This window comes from Hypomesus nipponensis, chromosome 18 (genome assembly GCF_054491055.1).
Source record: "Hypomesus nipponensis isolate SF chromosome 18, ASM5449105v1, whole genome shotgun sequence".
NCBI classification, from domain to species: Eukaryota; Metazoa; Chordata; class Actinopteri; order Osmeriformes; family Osmeridae; genus Hypomesus; species Hypomesus nipponensis.
In genome coordinates, this window is record NC_140378.1 from 10072326 (window position 1) to 10097643 (window position 25318).

At 45.3% G+C, this 25318-nt stretch overlaps 1 protein-coding gene across 2 annotated transcripts in view; it reads left to right on the plus strand.

Moving 5' to 3' along the window:
* Nucleotides 1-24350, plus strand: part of slc12a5b (solute carrier family 12 member 5b) — a 38264-nt gene extending 13914 nt beyond the window's left edge. Inside the window, exons 2-26 of one of the 2 annotated variants that reach the window (XM_084679223.1) lie at nucleotides 8364-8467; nucleotides 8662-8802; nucleotides 11058-11204; nucleotides 14632-14686; nucleotides 14972-15102; nucleotides 15747-15994; nucleotides 16148-16359; nucleotides 16534-16701; nucleotides 17328-17426; nucleotides 17622-17679; nucleotides 17845-18019; nucleotides 18551-18669; nucleotides 18788-18886; nucleotides 19176-19295; nucleotides 19701-19805; nucleotides 20248-20416; nucleotides 20676-20871; nucleotides 20996-21165; nucleotides 21377-21508; nucleotides 21610-21717; nucleotides 22158-22283; nucleotides 22670-22857; nucleotides 23177-23191; nucleotides 23405-23538; nucleotides 23686-24350. In XM_084679223.1, coding sequence (XP_084535349.1) covers nucleotides 8364-8467; nucleotides 8662-8802; nucleotides 11058-11204; nucleotides 14632-14686; nucleotides 14972-15102; nucleotides 15747-15994; nucleotides 16148-16359; nucleotides 16534-16701; nucleotides 17328-17426; nucleotides 17622-17679; nucleotides 17845-18019; nucleotides 18551-18669; nucleotides 18788-18886; nucleotides 19176-19295; nucleotides 19701-19805; nucleotides 20248-20416; nucleotides 20676-20871; nucleotides 20996-21165; nucleotides 21377-21508; nucleotides 21610-21717; nucleotides 22158-22283; nucleotides 22670-22857; nucleotides 23177-23191; nucleotides 23405-23538; nucleotides 23686-23777 — 3311 coding nt within the window. In that variant the 3' untranslated portion in view covers nucleotides 23778-24350. The remainder of the gene's footprint in view (nucleotides 1-8363; nucleotides 8468-8661; nucleotides 8803-11057; nucleotides 11205-14631; nucleotides 14687-14971; nucleotides 15103-15746; nucleotides 15995-16147; nucleotides 16360-16533; nucleotides 16702-17327; nucleotides 17427-17621; nucleotides 17680-17844; nucleotides 18020-18550; nucleotides 18670-18787; nucleotides 18887-19175; nucleotides 19296-19700; nucleotides 19806-20247; nucleotides 20417-20675; nucleotides 20872-20995; nucleotides 21166-21376; nucleotides 21509-21609; nucleotides 21718-22157; nucleotides 22284-22669; nucleotides 22858-23176; nucleotides 23192-23404; nucleotides 23539-23685) is intronic. The other variant, XM_084679224.1, reaches the window with a different exon arrangement.
* The last annotated feature ends 968 nt before the right edge of the window (nucleotides 24351-25318 follow it).

Genomic DNA, 25318 nt, shown 5'->3' on the forward strand with positions numbered 1-25318 from the left:
TATGGCCTCCAGCAGCTGCTAGATAATCCCCTTGAGCCTGCATTCTATTAAGCTTTTAAAAGCCGGTATAAACTGTCCATTTTGTAATAACCATGTCACATGAAGGGTACAAGCTCCAGCTTCGGCCTTGCGTCCACTCAGAGGGTAACCTGTCTTGTTCTCAGGTCACTGCTACCCTGCCTGAGAGAGAAGGGAGAAAAAACGGAATGAGAGAGGCTTCTAAAAACAGATTGCATGATTAATTTTATGGCGATGTGGCTTTGCTACAAAAAAGTGGGCATGATTAATTTTTGCAGTGGCTTTTTTTGTTGCCAGATCATTAACTTGACAGGGACACGTCACCAAGACATTATAATGCCGTTGCCTTTAAATGTGCCACTAGGATGACAAGTCAATTATTTTAGGTCTGCAGTGGCAATTAGGCGGTAAGGAAAGGAAAATGGCAGCTTATCTGCCATGCAGCATCCCGCTCTCCTAAATGCCATAGCTCAGCTGGGCCACAGAGGCACAGGGGTTTTATCCAGCCAGCTAATGAACTCTGGGGCCTTGCTCACACTTTCTGCCAGCGGGTTAACAGTGGGCTCTGACAGCACCATGTACAATTTTAGGTTCTGAGTTAAACACCCTTTGTCGGCAGTTTTAAGCCCTTAACCTCCAGCCCTGCATATGCTAATTCATAACTCTAGTCATTGAGCTGCAGGGGTACAGTGGGCCTTTCCTCAGCCTCTCTCAGGGTGCTGCTAGCACCAGTGTGTGGACTTGCCAGAGGGAGTTTCGCCCTCACTGTGTGTTGCTGCTGTGTCCTGTGTGTTGGAGATATCCATAAGAGTGTGTGTTTTATGTGTTCATCTGTGTCTTGGTCTGTGCCAATTTTTGTGTGCATATGTGTGTGGAGGTGTCCATTTGTGTGTGCATATGTGTGTGCCTGTGTTTTCATGCATTCATATATTCATACAGGCACATGGACTATCACACATCACACATCTTTGAGGCGAATGCCATGGGCAGGCTTGATATGGGTCAGCAGAGGCTTCTCTTCCTCTCAGTTCCCTGTGATGTCTGACCTATAAAATGAGTCCGCAGGATGGCAGGGATTACAGTAGCTCTGTGTTCTGTCTACACATCCAGATTACCTCCACAAACAGACAATGCTCATTCAGCCAATAGCTGGTAATCCCTCAGGTGGAAGCCTGGGAGTCTTGCATAGACTCAGTGCTGATTATCAGCACCTTTGATGCGTCAACACTGTTTTCTTCTGTAGTATGTTGCATTCATTTCTGCAAGCGAGGCTTCCCTTCCTATGAAAGCAAACCCCCTCCTAAGTGTTTGACCAGCTGTTCAACTAAGCTAATCTCTCGGTGACTGATCAGGATCTCATTTCGCCCTCAGAATCTTTAGGATGATGTTGATGTTCTTCGTCACGGACGTTGGTCTGTTCCCCTTCATTTTCTCCCTCATCCAGTCAGCAAGCTCCCCGTCCTCGTCCCACATCATCCGCCCAGAGCGTCTGCTCATTGAGCCAGTGGTCCCCATATGACCATGTGAAAACGTGCCCATTCATTCAGAGACATCCCCCAGGCTCCTCTCACACAGCAAGGGAAATACTGAATGATAACAGGGGATCTGCATGCAATTAAACAAATATAAAACGGTGCATGCAGTTGGCATTCAGCACGCAATACATTTCTGAGGTTGTGGTTTCTTGTTTACTTGCACTGTGTTGTCTTGCTCTCTACATCTACCATTCAGTGCACAGAATTTGTCTGTAAATGAATTATTCAGTGTGTGAGCCCTCCAGCCAAAGCAATCAATTAGTCACCATTTGTATTGGCACTGTTGTCTTCATAACTAATGCCGTGAGGTTAACTCTGGAATTTTAGATGCCTCTGATTTACAGTTTGTGTCAATGAGATAATCAATAACAGGCTCTGTGTCTGTCTGGGTTCAGTTTGAACACACCATGATTTGGGCCAGAGGGAGATAAGGATTCATCGAGTTGTGGCTGGTGTCAGGAGTGTGTGCGTGCTGGAGGGGAAGGGGGCACAGCGGGAAGGTAGAAAGCAGGAGAAGAAGGTTGAATTTAGAGGGGTCAGTCATTAGAAAGAGACAGGCAGGTTTCTTTGTGAGGCTCCACACACCTGATCTCCACAGATCAGCAGCAGCAGCAGCAGCAGCCAGGCCTGACCTGGGCCCTGTGAGCAGGTGGGCCACTGACAGGAGAGAAAGCTGTCTAATTGGGGGGTACTTGCATTGAGAAAGATTCCCAAGACAGACTCAAAATCTGACCTTGTCGCTCCTAATAACGTCTTCTTTCTCTTTCCTCTTGCTGTTCAGTGAACCTTGCTGCTAGCTAGATACAGTATGTCATGTCCAATCCAGATTGGACATGAACCAGCACCTCAGACATTCTGATCATCTATGACTGGTTGAAAGCAGAACATTGTTTCCATAATGGTAATACACCTGTCCAGAAGTATCACTCACAATGTTGACCTACATGCCCCCTTATATAGCTGTATGGTCAAAAGGTTAATGTTCCCAAATTCTTTAGAGAGAGGAGAGAAGGACAGGAGTTGAGGGATGCATTGCAGATAACATCCTATGGATTATTTTCTTGAAATTCATGCACTGTACTATATGACCTCTAGGCTATCTCTAACCTGTATTGGACAGAGAAGCAAGGTGGATGGGCCAATCTCCCTGAAGGCTTTACTCTTTGGTGTTTTTGCATACCTCTGGTGAGTCTGCTCCCATAACCTCTTGAATCGGAAAATAAATATAGCCTGTGTTGCTGTTTTACCAGGGTACTGTGTAATACAGGAGATTTACTTGAGTTTAATTGAGTTCCAGGGGTAATATCTCAGGGCTGCAGCGACAATACGTCACTGTTAATTTATTGACATTGACAGCTGGCTTCATTACGTGAGAAGTGAGAGCATTGACATGTTTTAGAGTACTGGGTTTGCGTGGGCTGGATGAGGAACTGTGCAGCTCTAGGAGAGCCTCATGAGAGGTTAACCACAGCCGAGGACTGGGATGCTTGTCTGCCTGACCTCAAGGGCAGCTAATCCCCCATCCCCTGGCCATCCAATCAAAGATTAGAAAATGTTCTGGTGTATGACGCTCCTGTTTTGAGACTTTGGCTCAAAGTGCTCATGAGATGGCACTGAGGGAGATATATCCCCTCCCCCCTTTCTGTCTCTCTCTCCCTCTCTCTCTCTCTCTCTCTCTCTCCCTCTCTCTCTCTCTCTCTCTCTCTCTCTCTCTCTCTCTCTCCCTATCTCTCTCTCTCCCTATCCCTCTCTCCCTCTCTCTTTCTCTTTCTCTCTCTCTCTCTCTCTCTCTCTCTCTCTCTCTCGCTCTCTCTCTCTCTCTCTCTCTCACTCTTGCTTTTTCTGTCCCATGCACACATATAACCATACACACACACACAAATGCACACACAAACATGTTGTACAAATACAAGCCAAGTTTGAGTAAAAATGGGTTTGAAGTGCAATGTCCAGCAAATCCTCAGGTGTTTGGCAATTACTTGGTAATGACAGTAAACACACACTAATTAGCTAGAATGAACTGCATCATAACTGTCAACTAATGAATTTGCTATACAGTTTTTTTTACGATAGTGTCTAGATGTAACTGCTGAGTAGTATTGGCTAAAGGAGCATTGAATTCAAGTATGGATAGAGGGTATGCCCAATAATGCAAATAAATGCTCTAATCCCCACTGCAACCCCAAACTACATGAAATTGAAATGTTTTCTAATCCAATTTGACAGGTAATGCGTCTTTAGGGAAATGTTCCAAGTTTCAAAGGATTACGTGCTGCGTTAAAGCTATTTGGCTGGCTGGTCTTTGACTGTTTCTCCTTGCTTTTAAGATTAGAGTATAATACCATTGCTGTTTTGGAATGAGGAACATGACTGTGAGCTGCTGGGTTCAGCCAGTGGCCAAGTCTAGGAGTGACCTAACCCTTTACAGCCAGACAGCTCTTTATGAATGGACAAGTTGTGGTCTGAGACCTGGGAGGTAACACTGACGCCATGAGAGCTGGATTGCAACGTTCTCTTGGTCATTTGTTTGTGCATCATCAGCTCCTCAGCAGTTTAAAGTGTTCATAATAGCTCAATTAACTGAACAGGAAGGAATACCCACTAAGGTGCTAACAGAGCATTTACACCATATTGAAAAATCACACACATTCATTTCTTGTGGTAGTCAAGTATGTGAAATGTTTCCTCAACTGGACCTTTGTCAGGGTGATGTTCAGTATGTCAAGGAAGTTAGAGGGAGTGTGAGAAAGACACCAGAGGAAGTGCAGTGTTTCACTCCACAGGCTTGGCCCAGAGGACAACTTATTTATTCAGTTATTTCCTGAATAGGTTATCCCTAGCTAGAATATGGTGGAGGAGAGGTTAGGCACGGCATGTTCTTTTTAGAGTTAATCACAGCAGACGTTGCTGTGTTTGGTGCAGTGGGCTGAGTCTGCGAGATACAGCCCCCAGTCAGTGACGCAACACTCAGGCTTCTTCCTGTCCTGGCACTGAGAATAGCTATGGAAACATCACTTGCTTTCTGATGTTCTGGACATGCAGAGGAGTTCCCCTCTTTTGATCTTTCCAGGGGTGTTTCAAGTGCACGGTCCGCCGTCTGCAGATGCTCCATCTGTAGGCTAATGTATGCAATGCCTGGACCGTCTGCCAGCCCCAACAGTAGCTCATGTATATGTATGACATTTGCTTTGCCTCTCTGGATCCATCATTTACAGGCTTATTTCAGCTGTGAGAATGCTGAGGAAACATCATGCAGAGGGGTGATTTTGCCGATGGATCATGTCCGTTTTCCTCTGTACACTGTTTGGAATGTTAATGTTCTTGAGGAAGGTCTTGCTGAAGGATGCTGTCAGACAAAACACTGATAGCTAGGCTGTTTCTTCCTCCCAGATAAACAACATTGTTAGTGTTTGCCAGTCCAAGGCTGTATTAAAGCTGGCTAGAGACAGTTCCCCTATCTTAAGCTAGTGTTTGCTCTCCTAGGAGTTGCCGCTGCTCATTTGACTGTAATGAATAGTGGATATGGTCAGGAGAAGTTTCAGTATCTCTTCACACAGACCAAAGTAGTGTCATGAGAGAGAGAGAGAGAGAGAGAGAGAGACAAGAGAGAGAGAGAGAGAGAGAGAGAGAGAGAGAGAGAGAGAGAGAGAGAGAGAGAGAGAGAGAGAGAGAGAGAGAGACAGAGAGAGAGAGAGAGAGAGAGAGAGAGAGAGAGAGAGAGAGAGAGAGAGAGAGAGAGAGAGAGAGAGAGAGAGAGAGAGAGAGAGAGAGAGAGAGAGAGAGAGAGAGAGAGAGAGAGAGAGAGGACCCTGAGGTATCCTTGTCCTATCCACCAGCTTCTTTTTCTCTCCAGCCGATCTATTCCAGGACTTTGGCTCTTCACTGCCTGGCACTCTCCCAACAAGTGTTTTGGCTCTTTCAGTCAGGTACTGCAGCTAGTATATCACTGTTTAAAAACACCTCGGGGACCAAGATGTTGTTTTGTTCACCAATTACACAGGAACTATCAGGATGACTAGGATTTTACCGTCAGCTTGATTTCTTGACTGTGATTGTCATGTCAGACCTATACTTGGTATATGGTGGTAGATGGTGATACTAATGGATTTCATTTTTATTTATTGTCATTCCTATAAGTATTGATGTAATTGACGTGCACTATAAACTCCATTGATCTGTGTGGCACACAGACTGTTGTGTACAGTGGATTATTAAAGAGTCGATGGCTTGTTGGACCGCATGAAGGCAGGGCAGCATGGTCTAAGGAGCCTCATCACTAAGAGGGCATTTGTAATGTGAAGGTCACTAAAAAAGACATACACATACAAACACCTTCTCTCTTCCTCCCTCCCTTCCTCACCTAATTACCTTATCCTTGCCGTAAATGGGATCTATACCCTCCCCATGTCCTACAGTAGCTGTGTACCCCTCTGCTGTCCTGCTATTGGTGGAGGTGCATGGTGAGACACAGGCCTGACATCAGTAGAGAGGGAGAACTGAGCCGGAGGGAGGGAGGGAGGGAGGGAGGGAGGGAGGGAGGGAGGGAGGGAGGGAGGGAGGGAGGGAGGGAGGGAGGGAGGGAGGGAGGGAGGGAGGGAGGGAGGGAGGGAGGGAGGGAGGGAGGGAGGGAGGGAGGGAGGGAGGGAGGGAGGGAGGGAGGGAGGGAGGGAGGGAGGGAGGGAGGGAGGGAGGGAGGGAGGGAGTAGGTTCACAACCAAAGTGTCTGAATGTCCTTCTCCTGACTGATCAATACAGCAGGTAGAGGACAAAGAGGGTGTATGTAAATTCACGAGAGGTCAAGTCAATATAGTTTGCACACACACACACACACATACACACACAGAAAATGCACATGTAGGGGAACTGCACAACGTGTAATGTATTTCATTTTTGAAATTCTGTGATTTATAACAAACAATGTTGAGTTTAATGTGTCAGTCAATATGAATGCAAATTAGAGCCTAGAGTACAATGAAAAAACACATGACATTACATTTCCAATATGCATGTGGGTGGAGAACACCTGATGAAGGAGAACATGCTCTGGAACAGGTCAATATGAGCTCACAGTGAACAGCATACTGATGGGTACTATGTATGGCCATGTTCACTAATAATGTTTAATGACATAGAGCACTCCTTCTGGACTGCTTTTTATTGGTCCCTTGTCTCATGCTGTGACATCCATTTGAGGGGAAGAAAGGAATCAATAGTCACTTCATAGAGATGCAGTATGGATGCCAAGTAGGAGGTACAGATGGTAGTACTTTGTATAATGCAACATACGATGCTACGATATGGTTCAGTTAAGATTGTAGTCATGGATGGTTTACTGCTGTGTGAATGCTCGTCGACAGTATGTGAGACTTTGATCATTGAAAACCATATGATGCTGTGCTGAATTTCACAGACACAGTGGGAAGTTACATACAGCTGAATAAATGCATGTCTAACCAGGCTACACAGCACGGCCATGCAGATACCTGTTTCATCTGAGTCCAATAGAGCAATAAAATAAACATCACGCAGGTCCTTAACAACATTCTCAGCCAATATGTGCTCAGTATAAAAGAAAGCAAATCCCCCCCCCCCCAAAGGTTTAGCTGATTTTGACAGGCAACATTTAACAAGAATGTGCACCTGTTCTCCACAGGGGATTAAAACATCAAAAGTAGAACAAAAAATAAATCAAAGATTATAGGAGGAATACTTCACTGACACCAAAATATCTAGGTTTACCATTTGCGCAAGTAGATAACAAGTTTATTATTTCAGTGTGGGGAAATCCATACACATATTAATAAGATGAACCAAAATCTTTTGGAATTCTGTCTCCATGAACACACTCTGCCTTAAGTTGTCTCTTCATCCCACCCTCTGGTCGGTTGTTTTCTTGGAGGTGGGATGGAAAGGATGGAGGGGTTATTGATTTGGTTTTAGAAAGATGTTTTAGATTTGAATCCATCAGCTGGTAAGGTTTGGGTATGGGCTGGTTCTCTACAGGGTGGGTTCTGTATGCTGGCCTGGTGTTCACTGGCCTGTGTGGAGGCTTGTGGCTGCTGGTAGCAGCCTGGCTGTGATGCACTGCAGTGGGTCTTTAGTATTCCTCTACTGCTGTCTGAGGAGGGTCTCTCCAGGGACGTGCAGGGGAAGGGAGGCAGCCACTGCCCCTATTTGCCACCGCGCCAGGCTAAAAATAGGCTGTGCGCACAGAGTGTGTGTCAGGTAGGAAGACGGCAGCAAGGCAGGGGACACCATCACACCCCCAGGCCAGACTGGAAGGGATACAGCCCAGACGATCCAGAAAGGATTGATTGGAGCAAGAGATGGGTTTGTGTGTCTGTTTGCTCAAGTATGTTTGGGTGTGTGCAAACGACTGTCTTCCCTCCTTTAAAGTTCACTATTATGTACTTCAGAATCCTGAACTCTCTAATATTTGACTCTCTGTAGGATGTTTCCTAGTGAGCTTTGGAAATAAACATGAAGATGATGAATACACATCATTTGATGTCTCTGGTCAACTTTTGCAGTCACAGCACGAACACTCACCAACAATCTGTGTACAGTTCTATCTAAATAGACTGTTTTAGGGCTCGTGTGAATACCCCATGTGTGCTTCATAATTAAATCCTGAATGATGAATTATTTCACGAAGCTAACATCATTTATTAACAAACAACCCATTCATATTCATGGGACCTAATCATTTTACTTTCCCGTTGAAACAATTGGATTTCTCTTTCAGAGAGAATACTACAAGCATATTAAACCTGTGCTGTGTGTGTGTGTGTGTGTGTGTGTGTGCTGCAGGTGATGGAAATCCCAAGGAGAGCAGTCCCTTCATCAACAGCAGCAGTGCCAGTGATGTGGAGAAGAGCCAGCAGTATGATGGCAAGACCATGGCTCTTTTTGAGGTCAGATATCCATTATCAATACTGGAACACACTTCATGAAGGGACTGCATTTATGGTACACGTGCTACATGTGGTGCGTCAGACAGCATATTAAATTCTGTTGTATTGATGCATGTCTGTCTGTTTGTGTGTGTGTTTGTGTGTGTGTGTGTGTTTGTGTGTGTGTGTGTGTTTGTGGTGTGTCTGTGATGCAGGAGGAGATGGACACCAGCCCGATGGTGTCGTCTCTCCTCAGCAGTCTGGCCAACTACTCCAACCTGCCCCAGGGCAGCAAAGAGCATGAGGAGGCGGAAAACAACGAGGAGGGGGCCCGTCCGTCCAAGAAGCCCATCAAGGTACCTCCCCCTCTGCTACGTCCGTCCTCTCTGTCCCCATCAAGCACTGAAACAACACAAAGCCTTTTCGTATGCGGACTTAGTTCTCATTTCTCTGATCTGGACATGGAAAAAAACACAAAGTCACAGATGTTGTTCCGTAAAACTGTTCTAAAAAGTAATCTACCGCCAAAAGGCGAGGTTTGTGATTGGGGAGATTAAATCTGCGCTGACTCATCACTCCTCAGAGCCTTCAATCTCGGGCGGAAGGCACAACTTCCAAACATAATTAAGCTTTGAGCTGATCACGGCTAGCAGAGTGTGTTCCTCCATCCTCTTCCAGGCAAGGTCTATAGTAATAGGTCAAGTACGGGCCCTATTATTAATGATCTTGTCCCCAATGTTTAGAGCTGGACTGAAAGTTATTGATGGCCGTGTGCGCTACCCTTTTCTTTCCAGCCGTTACACAGCAGTTTGGTAATTTATCTGGCCTCAGCAGGGCAACGTTAGGCCCATTATCACCCATGGGAGCAGCGGAGCAGAAGACAGCTACAACAAGCTGCTCTCTCTGCCTGCCGCTCAACTTCCTGCTTCGGTCCGCTTCTTTCATCATTCCAGCCTGAATCCACAGCCAGAAGGCCAGAAGGGAACCACATGATAAGAGACAAAAATGGGTAGATGTATGGCTGAGTGGATGGGATGTATTTCCTACTGTAGCATGGTAAGCATGGTCCACGCAAGGAGGGTTTTGAAGCGTCACGCCAGCTTTACTCAACAGCTTGACGTGTGATGTGCTGAATGTGGGACACATGACTCCACTGCATACTAATACATCCCACTGTTCATTTTTGTAATAGTGTGTTTCCATCTTCAGAGATGTGTTTAGAGAATTAGTTTATGTTGAGAAAAGCTGATGCATATGTATGTATCATGGAAAATAGTGTTTCCAATTCCAGCGATCAGATAAACCATTGTAGAATGCTGAGGATTGGGTGCTTTATGTGCAAGGCCCTAAAATGATAGAGTCACCTGGAACTCTGATGGTCCAAGGGCAAAACCTGAGCCATACAGCCTGTCAGAGTGTCTCTACAGTGGGCTACCTCTAGCTGTCTCTCCCCCATGGATACAGCAGACCTCCAGGGCAATGACATCCTTCTCTCCATGCATATTTCAATTTTCTCTTCATCTCACGGCCCTTCCCTGGGCTCCACCGAATTTAAATGAGGAGTTTCAGACGCTTAATCAGAATGTCAGAGAGACAGGCCAGGACTGAGAGGACAAATGAGTTCTTTCACTTGGGCTGTGTTTAACACTGCCAGTGATGTCACTTCCTGTCATGACAAAAATGAGAATGTTTTATGAACAACTGGGATTAAAACTGCCATCCTTTCAATCTTATCCTGGGAAATATTGGTTTTAGTAGCAACCAATGTAATGGAACAAATATTTCATCCTGCTCAGTAATGAGAAACGTCCCACATGACTGGACAGCGGCTCCCACCATCTGACTGTGAGGAGGGGCTCTATATGACAGCACATTCTGCTGAGGTCCTATGAGAGATTTGAACTCAGTTGACACAGCCATTTCTCATCAAGTGCGTAGTTTAGGAACTGTGCCGTGGGCAGACATTGTAGAGATAATTACATTTATCTCCCACATACATAGACAGACAGGACACACCAGCAGAAGTTAATGAGGGCTTTTCTCCCTCTATCCTAGTCATTCGAAAATGGGTGAGTGCACGATGCGTAGACAGCCATAAACATGATGGGAGAGATGTGTTTGCACAGACACAGTATAAACACATCTACTATAGGTTCCTTGCTTTCAAAAAGACACAGTGAAGCATAAGCCCGATTTTGGGCTTAATTGCCTCAGACACAAAAGACCTTCCGCCATTTCAGAGCCAAAAACTTATCACCAGACCAAAATAATGAGGAAAAGGAGAAGACAGCCCTATCTCACACAGCCATTCAAACAGGTTAATGAGAGAGATGTTCCCATTCTGACTGAACAAAGAGGTTGTCATCTTCTCCTCAGATGGTGATGAGTCTTAGTGACTGAATTGAGGAGGACGAAAAGGGTTGGGTTGAGAGGATGTTGGGGGGGGGGGGGGGGGGGGGGCTGACCCAATCTCATAATCCACAGCTAATTGGGGAATGATTCTATTTGTTCACTTCATGGCAGAGGAAGGGCGTCTTTGATCAGTTCTACTGTGTGTGAGTGTGAGACTGGTGATGAACTGTCTCTCGCTTGGGCTGCGTTTGCTTCCCAGGCTCCTCAGCTGGGCACTCTGATGGGCGTGTACCTGCCCTGCATCCAGAACATCTTTGGAGTGATCCTGTTCCTGCGGATGACCTGGATGGTGGGGATCGGAGGGGTCTTGGGCTCCTTCATCATCGTCTTCATGTGTTGCTCCACAGTAAGTGCATTTTCTGTCTAGCATGGCCTACTCAGGGTTGAAGGGAAGATGCCTGAAAGGTCATCTCCAACGTTGACCAAGTGCAAACACTGCTGACACAAAAGTTTAAAACGTAGAAAAAATATCAAACCAAGGCACCGTGTTTGAACATTTACTGCGTCATTCAAAGCCATATGCTTGGAAAAAAAGTCAGATCTGACGTATGGTCTGCTTCAAATGCCATCTGAATCATTAGCATCTGTGGTGGGATCACACGCACACAGCATCACGTTGGTGCCTTCTCTCCCGACATGAGATCCAGTACTTTGGTAGGAGGGGAGCAGCATGAAAGCCCAAGCTCAACCATTTCCTTGTCGCTTCCAACATACATGGGATAATAATACATGGTCTAGACTCCAGCCATATTTATCTGTTGTACTGTACTTGGAGACAATCTTTCTCATCTGAGTCCTGGTTTCATGACTACTATTCCCATTCTGCACTACATTTAATCTTGTATTTTGGATCATCCTTTCACTATTACAACTGTGCACACCGTTACCTCTCCAGTACTGTGTCTGTGTCTGTATCTCCCCATATATCTCTATGTCTGTCTTGCATCGACAATTGGTCCATCATTCTCTTTTCTATCTCACAGGATGTACCTTTGCCTATCTTGTGTATTGGCTTCTCCCTCTCTGTGTCCTTCTCCCTATCTACCTCTCTCTCTCTCTCTCTCTCTCTCTCTCTCTCTCTCTCTCTCTCTCTCTCTCTCTCTCTCTCTCTCTCTCTCTCTCTCTCTCTCTCTCTCTCTATCTCTCTCTTGTTTATGGGTGTTAGGATGGACTGTGTGCCAGTGTGAGCTGGGCAGAGTAAGGGCAGTGTGAGCTGGGCAGAGTAAGGGCAGTGTGAGCTGGGCAGAGTAAGGGCAGTGTGAGCTGGGCAGAGTAAGGGCAGTGTGAGCTGGGCAGAGTAAGGGCAGTGTGAGCTGGGCAGAGTAAGGGCAGTGTGAGCTGGGCAGAGTAAGGGCAGTGTGAGCTGGGCAGAGTAAGGGCAGTGTGAGCTGGGCAGAGTAAGGGCAGTGTGAGCTGGGCAGAGTAAGGGCAGTGTGAGCTGGGCAGAGTAAGGGCAGTGTGAGCTGGGCAGAGTAAGGGCAGTGTGAGCTGGGCAGAGTAAGGGCAGTGTGAGCTGGGCAGAGTAAGGGCAGTGTGAGCTGGGCAGAGTAAGGGCAGTTTTCAGCCCAGATCAGAACATGCCATTCCCATGTTCATTCTGTTTGATGTTAAAAGCTCTCACTGTTGTGCAAATCCCATTTTAATCCTATTTTGACCTGAGGTAGCTGTAAAAGCTTTCAAATACATGTACAACTCATCCTCTCATTTACAAAAAGTACACATATTTCACCCAGTTGGGCAGCTTTGTTATTCCATCAGATGATTTTTCTTTTACATCCTTATGCAATTTGGGCATTTGGGCAATTTCCAAATCCAAATGCCTTTACACACAGTAATGGTAATATAAAAGACTCAAATCTGCATGATAGCATTGAAGACCAACACCTCCCCTCCCTGAGCTTATGAGCTCCTACAGCACCAAGCGTCCTCCTGTTTGGACCATGCAGATTCAGTGAGCTGCTATCTGCTCCATCACTGTTGATGATGGCAGAGAAGCCACCCTAAAGCACGCACTGATCAAAGACCAGCACACAGCCCAGCTCCTCTGATCTGGCGTCCAGCCCCTGCTCCCTGCTCCCTCCCCCTCCCCCTCCCCCGTCACCTGCAGCCGTACACGGAGGTGGTGACCTGGCCTCCCGAGGGAGCCCTCTTTAGTGCCACCACAGGGAGGTGCTGTGCCAGTGTGTGACAGTACTAATGGACTGGCCCACAGCACCACGCACCCACGCCTCCCTCTTTGTCCAGCAGTTAGTGGACAAGCATGGGGAGAAGCCCTCAGATGACCTGAGGAGATTTGACAGCAGGGTTTTCATGCATGGGAGAAGAGCATGGGTGGCTATGTTTGGAGAAGTGCTGCTTCAAAAAACATGGATTTTTATAGATGTATCCCTCATCGGGATGTATCCTCAAGTGTAAATATAAGTAGCCTCTAACACAATATCCATGATCATAGTGTTTCACACAGTCCATTACCCTAGATCCAAGATGACTGCAAACCTGCCACGCGTTCGCTCTGCTTGTCCACTACACATCCTGCCCAGTCGCCAGCAGCCACCCACTTATCTTTGCAGCAGTTTCACGTAGATAGCACTAAAACAATTAGGTTCTTATCAGTGATCCACAGAGACCAGGGTCACTTCATTAGGACCTGATTACAGAGTCACTTAGCACAGTCTCCAGGCTTGCCAGAAAAGGTAGGCTGGATCTGAATTGAACATTGATCTATGTACACACGCACCCAGCTGCAGAGCCCTGGAGACACATGCACATTGTGGTTATTGATCAGCTTCCATCATCTCTCTCGTTTTGTTCTCTCGTCCACTATCTCCCTCTGTTTCTCCCTCTCATCACTGACTTTTTCTTTCACCTCCCTCTGTCACTCCTAATACATGTTTCTGTGGCTGACAGCAACTCCTTTTCTAGGATCTCTGTTCTTCACTACCTCTAAAACCACCCTTTTCTCTCCCAGACTCTCATTCTGACCTATTCAGTATTTATATCAGTCCAGCCATCTTTTCCACTCCCCTGGCTATTTCTTTCCTTCTTGGCTAACTATTGTCTTCAGATTATTGACTAACACTATATCATGTCCTCCCCTTCCCTTTGTCTTTTGCATCTATTTCCCTTTCTCCTCATCACGTTGATCTACTTCCTCCCACTTTTTGCCCCATTCTTTCACTCTCTCCCTCTCTTTTAGTCTTTCACCGGTATTTTCATCAGCTTCTCATTCCTTTGATATTCTTCTCCCACTCGTTTGTCTTGCCATTTATCACACCCACCTATACTTTTTTTTCTCTCACTCTGTCTCTCTTCGTTCTTTATCTCTCTCTTTCTCCGTCTCCCCTTGTCACTGCCTTGTGTCGAGTGAAATGCCCTCTCTGCATCACTGAGCATTAGCAGACAGTCTGTCTGCCCAACATATTCATTATTAATCCTTTATTTAGCCTATGTCCTTGTCTCCTGTGTTGCTCACGGACACAGCTGAAAGGATAGAACACACATAACAAGCTATGCAGGTCGCTCCCACACAAATATAATGATTAGTCAAGCTTGTTATGTAATGATGTGTCACGTCACTTCAATCCACTTGGGTTTCTTACTGATACAATTATGAATACATTACTGAGGTACAATTCATTTGAAGGCCACCAATTTGTAATAATTAGTCATGTATATAGTGCAGTGCAACGTTAGTTGTAAGGTTGGAGTGATATGCGAGAGGCTAACATAGCTTTTATCCTGCTACATTTAAAAGGGTTTTCTTTTCCTTTTAGACCATGCTGACCGCCATTTCCATGAGTGCCATTGCGACAAATGGAGTTGTGCCAGGTAAATTGGTGTGTGTGTTTGTGTGTGTATCCCAGGAGAGGTGTGGGTGCTACAGTGCAATCCTCTTGTTCTTTCAAGCCCATTAGGTTTTAGTGCCCTCTGATGAGGTGCCCGTTGCTCAGATGTGTAGAAGTACTGGACAGGCTACTGCAATGGCCTAATCACTGCCATACCACTTTATACTTATCTTAAATCACAACAAATACGTTTTCCAATTGAGTTATATATATTACCAACAGCTTGTGTGTGTATACATGTATTCCTGTGTGTGTGTGTGTGTTCCAGCTGGAGGCTCCTACTACATGATCTCTCGTTCTCTTGGGCCTGAGTTTGGGGGAGCTGTTGGAATCTGTTTCTACCTGGGAACCACGTTTGCGGGTGCCATGTACATCCTGGGCTCCATAGAGCTTCTACTGGTGAGGAACCCTGATTTCATCTGGCCTGCTTTGCATGCTATCTGTTTTTATTCCCCAGTTTCTTGTACAGAACTTTATTCTGGGCATGGTTACATGAAATATTTATGAATGTGGAGTAGTGATGCACGCTTACATTTTGTTCATTTGTAGGTACACATAGCCACACTATTTACAAAGCACATTTAATCTATTCTATTCTAAATAAAGTGATTTTCTTCAACAAGCACTCTACAGACGTATTATTTTTTTCTGACGTTTGTCAGAAAATAGTGAATTATCATTCAATATCTCTGTGATATAGCGAGTCAGTTGTTGGAGCTGTCACAGTCATCATTGCAACATAAAAGCTTTTCATTATTTATCAAGTTCTCACCATTTCCAGAGATAATGTCTTCATCTCTCCCTCCCTACCTCCCTCCCTTTCTCTCTTGCTCATTCTATCCCAAACACTCCTCACTCCCTGCTTATCGTTCCCATCTCTTCTAATAATAATAATAGATTTCATTTGTAATGCACTTAACATTTGAAGCAAATCTCAACGTGCTACAGTTAAGATGATAGAAGCAAGGTAAGAACATTAATATAAAATACAAATAGATAATATTCTTCCTCCCAACTCGTCCCTCTCTCTCTTCCTCTCCCAGATCTACATCTTACCCCAGGCAGCCATCTTTAAGCTGGAGGGCCTGGAGGGGCCCGAGGCCGAGGCGGCCCTGCTCAACAACATGCGTGTGTACGGCACCATCGTGCTCAGTCTCATGGCCCTGGTGGTGTTTGTGGGGGTCAAATATGTAAACAAGTTGGCCCTGCTTTTCTTGGCCTGTGTCATCCTGTCCATTGTGGCTGTGTACGCTGGAGTCATCAAGACTGCCATCGATCCTCCAGACTTCCCGTGAGTAAATTTTCTTCCTGATCTAACTTATAGAGGAGGAAGAGCTTCTTATAAATCTTCTATAGGTAACATCTACCCCTATTAGTGGCTCTTGCATAACCATCATTTACTGGAACCTAGGGGCAGTAATGCTGTGTCTGCTATGCTCTACAGCATCTGTGTGTTGGGAAATCGAACACTGATCTCCAAGGGCTTCGACGTGTGTGCCAAGGTCATCGAGAAAGACAACGGTACCGTCACCACCAAGCTGTGGCGCATATTCTGTGACTCGCCCTTCCTGAACGCCACCTGTGATGATTTCTTTGTCAACAACAACGTGACGGAGATCCAGGGCATTCCAGGGGTCGCCAGCGGCATCCTGGCAGGTGGGATCCCATCCAGTCTGGCATGCAGGACCAGATCCAATCACATCAAGCAGTAGTCATTAAAGGGCATGTTTAGGGCTTTTAAAATACTTAAAGGATACTGATACTTATACTTAAGGATACTTAGGATACCTACTGTTCACCCTCAAACCATTTCCTCTCATTGTGTTACAGAGAACCTGTTTGGTTACTACCTGGATAAGGGTGATGTCTTGGAGAAACGTGGGGTGCCGTCCGTAGCGGACCCTGATGCTCCCATGACCAACAGCAACCGCTACGTCCTGGCTGACATCACTAGCTTCTTCACCCTGCTGGTGGGGATCTACTTCCCCTCCGTCACAGGTCAGCCACAGTAGGCAGTCTTATACAATGAACACTGCTCTGAGTCCATTATCTGAACATGATATGTTCCATATCTGTACCATTGGCTTTGTCAGTACTGAAAATACTTTGTTTGGGGCAGTAGTCATGCCTTTGGATGTACTTTGCAGAGCACCTTTATAGTATAAAAAAGCATGAAGAGTGAATAGGGAGTTTCTCTCCCTGATGCCAAATGTGAGTAGATTCAAATATTTTCTACAAACTGATGACACAAGTGAAGTTGAGTGAGGCGAAACTAGAGGAAGTGGACGTTTTGCCAAAAAAACGCATCAGCAGAAATTCTGGGGAATACATGAGTCACAGTCCCACTACCAACAGCCACGCATAGAACAGTATAAATCAACTTTGTTGTTGTTCTGTGACATTACAGCAAGATTGCACTCTAAATTAAGAAAAATAAATCAAGCATAGACTTTGACAAGTCGTTTGTTTTTGTTGTACCTCATCTGATCAAAAACTATCTGATGAAGTTAGATGAAAACCGTTTGTATTTATACCGTGTAAAGCAAAGATGTAAGGAAAAGGTGTCTCTGTCAGATGTTTGGGTTAAACACATCCTGTCATCATCCTGCCTGTCTACCTACCAGGTATCATGGCTGGCTCCAACCGCTCTGGAGACCTGCGTGATGCCCAGAAGTCCATCCCCATTGGCACCATCGCTGCCATCACAACCACATCTATAGTGTGTATCCTTTATCAGCAGGCTCACGAGTGGCCGTGGTGCTGAATGATGTACTGTCCTCTGTAACCATCACTGTTCTTCCTAACTAATTCACATTCCATTTTTTTCAATTTTACATTTGTAAAAGTAAAACATGGAGATTTGTTTGTAGTTTTGACCAAAGAGTGGAGATCATTTCGTCCTTAATCGCTCCTTCCAGACATGTCTGCTGTGGTGCTGTTTGGAGCTTGCATTGAAGGAGTTGTCCTGAGGGACAAGTGAGTCATTTTTCTATTCCAAACTTCCAAAAGTATTTCTCCAGTTACATTTGTTTTGATCTACTTCAAGTTAAGAAGCTTTATGTTCAAATGTGCAGAAGGCATTACCAATTAGTACACATGTAAAAGAGTCTGTTTATCATCAATCCTCATGTTCTCCCTTAGGTTTGGTGAAGGGGTCAATGGTAACCTTGTGATAGGTACACTGGCATGGCCTTCCCCTTGGGTCATTGTGATTGGCTCCTTCTTCTCTACTTGTGGGGCGGGGCTTCAGAGTTTGACCGGAGCGCCACGTCTCCTCCAGGCTATCTCTCGCGATGGCATCATCCCTTTCCTGAGAGTGAGTACACACATCACGTAGAACCATACCACACACACACACACACAGAGATTGTTCAGTACACACGCACACATCCACACACTTACTAGACTATGGTTTACTCAACTTAGATAAGCAAATAGTTTCAGTAGAAAGCGGTGATTACCTATGCATGGCCAGACTAACAGTCCGACCTCAAGTTGACGTGCTGTGAAGGGAGCTGTCTAGCGCCCACTGATTAAAAAAGGACCAGCAGTCCAGGCAGAGCAGCAGACCTGTCTGCAGCGTTTGAGACAGCAATGATTAATGACCATGCATGGGGGACCAATGTGACCTGAATGAGGGCTGGAACACCTCAACTGTATTTCAGAGCTTGAGAAAGTAGCTACAAGGTGGAGGGGGAATGTGTTTGAGGAGGGGGCCTGGGCCTGTATTTGCATGTGTAAATGTTTTGCGCATAAAATGCCCGTGTGTCATACTGTGTGAGTGTTAGCTTTGTGCTCATGTGTGGGTGTACATTCAGGTTGAATGTCTGTGTTTTGTGTCTCATAGGTGTTTGGCCATGGAAAGGCCAATGGGGAGCCCACATGGGCCTTGCTTCTCACAGCCAGTATCTGTGAGATTGGCATCATCATTGCCTCCTTAGATGCTGTGGCTCCCATCCTGTCCATGTAAGGCTAATCTTGGCTAATCTTCTTATTCCAGTCCCTTAATGGTTGTTCTTCTAATTACTGCCCTAAATCTGTACTGGACAGGACTACTGATGCTCAAAGTTGTTCTCCTCTTTAGGTTCTTCTTGATGTGCTACATGTTTGTCAACTTGGCCTGTGCCCTGCAGACTCTACTGAGAACCCCAAACTGGAGACCTCGATTCAAGTTCTACCACTGGTCAGTTAGTATTTAAACATGCTGTCCGAAATTACAGTTTTGTAACGGCTGTGAAATATAGCTGAAGAGGGCACACTTTGGGGCAGACGAGGCTACCTGTTTGTCACAATGGGAATTTGGAGACTATGATTTTGTTTATCTTTACTGGCAGCAACACAATAGCAACAGACTAAATATGACATATATATCCTGTCCCCAATCTGTGTTCACTATTGTCACCATCTCCCTCTGGTGTGAATGTAGCAGCAGTTAGCAACAGACTGATATTGTGACTTCCTGTCCCCTGCAGGGCTCTCTCCTTCCTGGGCATGAGCTTGTGTCTGTCGCTCATGTTCATCTGTTCCTGGTACTATGCCATCGTTGCCATGGTGATCGCTACTTGCATCTACAAATACATTGAGTTCTGTGGGTGAGTGAGCTAGCTCTCAGCCCTCTGAGAATAACCTTGGACTATCAGCAGAAAAATATATATATTATTGCATCAAACTAGACAAGCTTGGCTGGAGCGAGAGAGAGACCCTGTCATTCTCAGTTTGTCTGGCCATGTCTGTTGTAGTGGGTTATCACGTTTTATTAACTTAGTGGCACTGATGAACTTGGCTCCTTTAAGGAAAACACAGACTGACTTTTCTGTTTAGCACAAACACAAATGATCCAGTGTTCTTAGCTAAAGACAAAAGGTTTCTACTTAGATTCTTTAGAGGTTAAGCATGTTTAACAGCTGTGGACTGTTAAGCTGCTGTAAGCCACAGCAGCATGAGGATGTGCAAGCTGAGGGGCACCTTAACCTGTCTGCCTGTGGTGTGTGTGACAGGGCGGAGAAGGAGTGGGGAGATGGGATACGTGGCATCTCCCTCAGCGCTGCACGCTTCGCCCTCATGAGGCTGGAGGAAGGACCGCCGCATACCAAGAACTGGAGGTCCCCACACACACACATACATTTGACATTTGAATCATACATTTTAATTACTTTCCAAAGTAACCAATCATTTTTTAAACAGATAAACAGATCTGACTCAATAGTGGAGAAGAGGGTTGGAGTAATTTCAATTTCAGTTCCATTAATTCTGAATTTATTTCAATAATTTAACAGTTCCATAATATTTTAGGTTTTGTTTATTAAAATATTTGAATAATTTCAAACATGTTCAACTTTTACTGTAAACATTCTAAATAAAACTCACTTTCGTAGTTCACTCTAACCCTGGTGGAGAACATTGTGTCATGTGGCATTTTCACTTACATTAGCATATTCAGGTCAGTCCTGTCCTGTGCCATGCTGGGCAGATCATTTCCTGTCCTTTTGCTGTACAAACCCATGTCCCAGTTGCAGTAGCAGTGTTTGTACTCCCTCTGGTTAGGCCCCAGATCCTGGTCCTGGTGAGTGTGGATGCAGAGCAGAATGTTGAGCAGCCCCGCATGCTGTCCCTGACCAATCAGCTGAAAGCAGGAAAGGGTCTGACTATTGTTGGCACGTCTGTGGAGGGCACCTTCCTCAACAACAGTGCAGAGGCCCAGAGGGCAGACCAGGTTAGTGTTTACACACAAGGGCACACACACATACCCTGCAAATCTTACACAGATGCACAGATGCACACATACACATATGCACAGACAAACACACAAAATGTAGCATGCAAACAGAAAAATGTGCTGGATAGGCATTCAGATAGACCTACAAGACACATACAGTAATTACACATGACATTTGCATACTAAAGCACACACAATCCTGTCCCTCCCCACAGCCCTGTGCACTGACCACCATATCTCCCCCCTCCCCCCCTAGGCTCTGAGGAAGCTGATGGAGACAGAAAAAGTGAAGGGCTTCTCACAGGTGGTCATCTCCTCCAACCTGAGGGATGGCACGTCGCACCTGATCCAGGTTGGGGGTCTGGGAGGCCTGAAGCACAACACTGTGCTGGTCAGCTGGCCACGCACCTGGAAACAGCCTGAAGAAAACCTGCGCTTGAGGAACTTTGTTGGTGAGCATATTGTGGATCTGTTGGTTTAGACCTCCTGTTAGTTACCAGGCTTTTGAGAATAATGATCTGACAGTGAAAGCAAGAGATGTTCTCAGTATGGTCTATGTGTTCTTCCCGGATGCAGAGGTGGTTAGAGAGACAACTGCTGCCAGCTTGGCCCTGATTGTCCCTAAGAACATTGCTGCGTACCCATCCAATGGTGAGCGCTTCACTGAAGGCCACATTGACGTGTGGTGGATCGTCCATGATGGAGGCATGCTGATGCTGCTGCCCTTCCTTCTTCGCCAGCACAAGGTGACCAATGGCTCCTCAGGAATGAATCCCACGTTTTCTCACGATTAGGATAAGAATTATCATGACAAGATTGCACATTATGGGAATATCATAAGGTTTGGAAAAAGGATGAATGGAGAGATACCAGATGTTTAGAGGATGATAAGTAACCAATGGGTTATTTTAGTTTTAGCAAAAGAACCACCCACGAGAAATGTGGTTGCATTAACAGGTGTGGAGGAAGTGCAAGATGCGCATCTTCACCGTGGCCCAGTTGGACGACAACAGCATCCAGATGAAGAAGGACCTGATCACCTTCCTGTACCACCTACGTATTGATGCGGAGGTGGAGGTGGTGGAGATGGTGAGACTTCTCACATTTCCTCCAAATGACAGATCTGGAAAAAAAGCAGTCCCAACATGTATTCTAGAGTGTTGAATATCTATCCATCTCCCCGCCCCCAGCATGACAGTGACATCTCAGCCTACACTTATGAGAAGACTCTGGTGATGGAACAACGCTCGCAGATCCTCAAACAGATGCACTTGACCAAGAATGAGAGGGAGAGAGAGGTGAGACATCACTTGAAGGTTTTTTGTTTTTTTTTACGTAACTGAATGAATATATAACTGGAGGTGACATTGTAATGGCATATTGTAGCAGGCTTCTGCTTCTGCTTAGTGTTGTTTGTTTTCAACCTCCCACCATCACATCTAATTATCAAAGCCACCAACCAAGGGAGGCAGCAAGGGAATGATTTATAATTAGCAAGTCAGAGTTGGAAATTAAATCTCTGTGCCTGCACTTGCCCGGTGTGATCGCTCTCATTAGTTGAAATAAAGTGATTAAATACAGTATATAAAGCTCCACAGGAACTTATGAAATGATGAAGCAATTTAAAGTCCTTGTTTGACCGTGCTTTTCAAAAGATTTCCCGAAACGTGGCCTCAAACGCTAATAACAATTTATATTTAAATCCTAAATTTCCAAACATTGTTTCTTTGGTGACTAGATCCAGAGCATCACTGATTCGTCCCGTGGCTCCATCCGCCGTAAGAACCCGTCTAACCTGCGCCCCCAGCAGAGCACCAGCGAGGAGCCTGCTGGAGCCAGCCTGGCGGAGAAACCAGAGGAAGAGGTATTGAAAACCCCCCATTCTGTAGATGAAGCATCTCTCTGTAAAGCCTGCACTCATTATCACACCTCATCTGGCTATCGTTAAACTGCTCACAAAGTCTCTCTCGCATTTCCATTGGCTGACTTGTATTCTCTGGGGTCTTTCTTGCTCTACACTGGACTGTATCGTCTGTGCTGCCTGACTGAATCCTCTGTTATCTGTCAAACATTCATGCTCTGGCTTTGACAGTGTCCTCTAGCTGGGGTATTCTTTGGGGACATGTTCCTCCACACCTCATGCGTTTGAGTTTCACCCGTACTGACAGGTGTCTCTTTCTCTCCTTCACCCTCTCATGGTGTTGTGTGGTCTCCCTCTCTTAGCCTGTTGCTGTCTCCCGCCCCAAACAGGTGCAGTTGATCCACAATAAGAATGCCACGCCAACCTCCACCAACCCCACCTCCCCCACCGGGCCCCCAGGGGGCGCTGGCACACCAGGGCAGGAGGTGCAGATGACCTGGACAGAAGAGGCGGAGAAAGGGAAGAGCCAGGCAGCAGCCAACACAGACAGCATCAAAGATATCTTCAACATGAAGCCGTGAGTGTGCTGTTCACTCATTACATCAGTCCCCAGACCTGTAATGACCACACAGTGACCTGACAGGAGGAACAGAAATACCATGCTCAAGTCAATAACAAGATAGAAGTGGATATTTTGTTTAATTTAAACAAAATATCCAACAATATATTTATTTTTGTATGTTTCAGCCATAAACTGAAACATGCAAAGTTTATGTTCAAGCTTTTTTGCATGCCAGCATGTAATCGTATATCAGATTAGGATCATGTAAACAGTACATAATACTGTATGTTCAATGCAATGAGTGACTGTGTAATTTTTTATGACACTGCTGCAGGGAGTGGGAGAGCCTGTAAGTATCACCACATCACACCTTTTGAATTGTTTTACAAAGACACCACAAGTTGGAATACTGATCAATGGTCAAGTAGAGAGAAGATACTGTTAAAGGAATTTCCTTTTTAATTAGGGTCTGATGTATCCTAGTTACATGTGTCTACTGTATGTCGATGACTCCATGTGTGTGTCTTCCCCTGCTTCCTGACTGACCTTCAACTGTCAACAGGAACCAGTCTAATGTGAGGCGCATGCATACAGCGCTGCGCCTCAATGAGGTCATCATGAAGAAGTCTAAAGAGGCCAAGCTGGTTCTGCTCAACATGCCCGGACCGCCTAAAAACCGCATGGGCGACGAAAACTGTATCCTGTTGCATGTTTGATAAACTGCTCAAATATTGATATTGATAATAGTATATTTCTGTATGAAAGATAGAGCACACATGTAGGTGTGGAAGGTAAGTCAGTCACATCCACATCTACAGATTCCTTCACTGTTGTGTCCCCCAGACATGGAGTTCCTTGAGGTTCTTACAGAGGGGCTCAACCGGGTCCTATTGGTTCGTGGGGGCGGACGTGAGGTCATCACCATTTACTCCTGAAGGGACAATCTGACTGACATAATCCCGCCTCCCCCTGTGTCTACATGGGTTGTGCCCCCCCTCCTCCACGCACACCACCTCCACATCAATCATCACATATCAGTCCACTTTGCACTATGTATCATGGTCATCCCCTGTACACACACCCCTTAGGCACGAGCTATGTCCAGACAACCACAACCAGCATCATATGGAGGCTTATATTTGCTCCGACCATTGTCTAGCCTATAGATTTGTGCAATCATCTCACCTATATACTTCAATTGTCAGGTGATAGATAGCAGGACATTAGCATATACGTTTTATTTTACAAAAAGCATCTGAGAGAAAGTAGGACATTTCCTTTCAGGAATGGACTCCCAAAGACCAACTAATCCCAACCTAATGGTAATTTCTGCTCATCAGGCTTTTGTTTTCAACTCTTTTTTCCTTGTTGAATGTTTCACCTGTCATGTGGCTGTTTTTCTTTTTTGAGATGTGGGCCTCTCAATGAGAGGAATGGCTAGTTTAAAAGATTATAAGTGTTTATTTTTTACAATTTCTTTATTCCTTTAATTTGACAGTACAACTCAACCATTTTGTCTGTGTTGTCTGTGCGTTTCTTTTATATGTAGCACTAATGTACATTGTGTTAAATTGGTTGTGCTAAGGATAAGGGAGGGGTCGAGAATTAATCAATCATAATGAACATGTCTTCCTATGAATTGTCACCTTGGGGACAAGTTCAGTTGGGTATGGTAGTTGAGTTGAGTATGGTATCTCATATCCGTCCACAGTGAGCAACTACGGTGACACAGCACAGAGTAACATGAGAGAGATAAAACCTTCTGGCTTTCTCCAAATATTTACACTCTTTTCAGTTGCTTTAGTTTTTCCAGAAGCTTTTTTATCTAGTATTTAAGATGAAGAATAGTGAGTGTGTCATTCTCCACTGCCCAGAAGAAGCAGTTTGAGATGCCCTTACCATGTGTGATATGCAGTTGTCTCGTGTTCCGTGTGTGACACGAGAAATTGGGAGGATTGAGGCTCCCTGGCTTTAAAATGCCAAAGAGAGAAATGCCATCGGTTTCAATTGAGGCTTAGGCAGTGTACTTTTACCAGGGTAGGGGTCATCTTTAATGAACTTTGATAAATAATCTACACTTGGGTAAATTCATTTGGGTAAATTGAAATAGTTGCATGGTTGATCAAGTGTATTGTCATATACCACAAGTCAGGCAAGTTATGTGACTAAAAGAGAGGGTTCTTTCAGATATATTTGGTTGTTGAACCCCAGCCCTGGCTGTTATACTGTGATGCTATGAACCTCTGTGGCTTTCATCTGTGTTTGAGAAGAAAAAGTCAAATGAATGATATGCTGCGAGATACACCGTGACCTCAACTTTTAACCCTAGTGCTGATCACTGTAAATAGTGTGCAGCCATTTGATATTCCTAAAAGCGTCCTGCCCCAACTGCTCCACTTCATCAGGGCCTGATGACATGGTCACTGGTAGCTACATGTTTGTCTCTATTGCTATAATACAGTGGAGTACTGTGAAT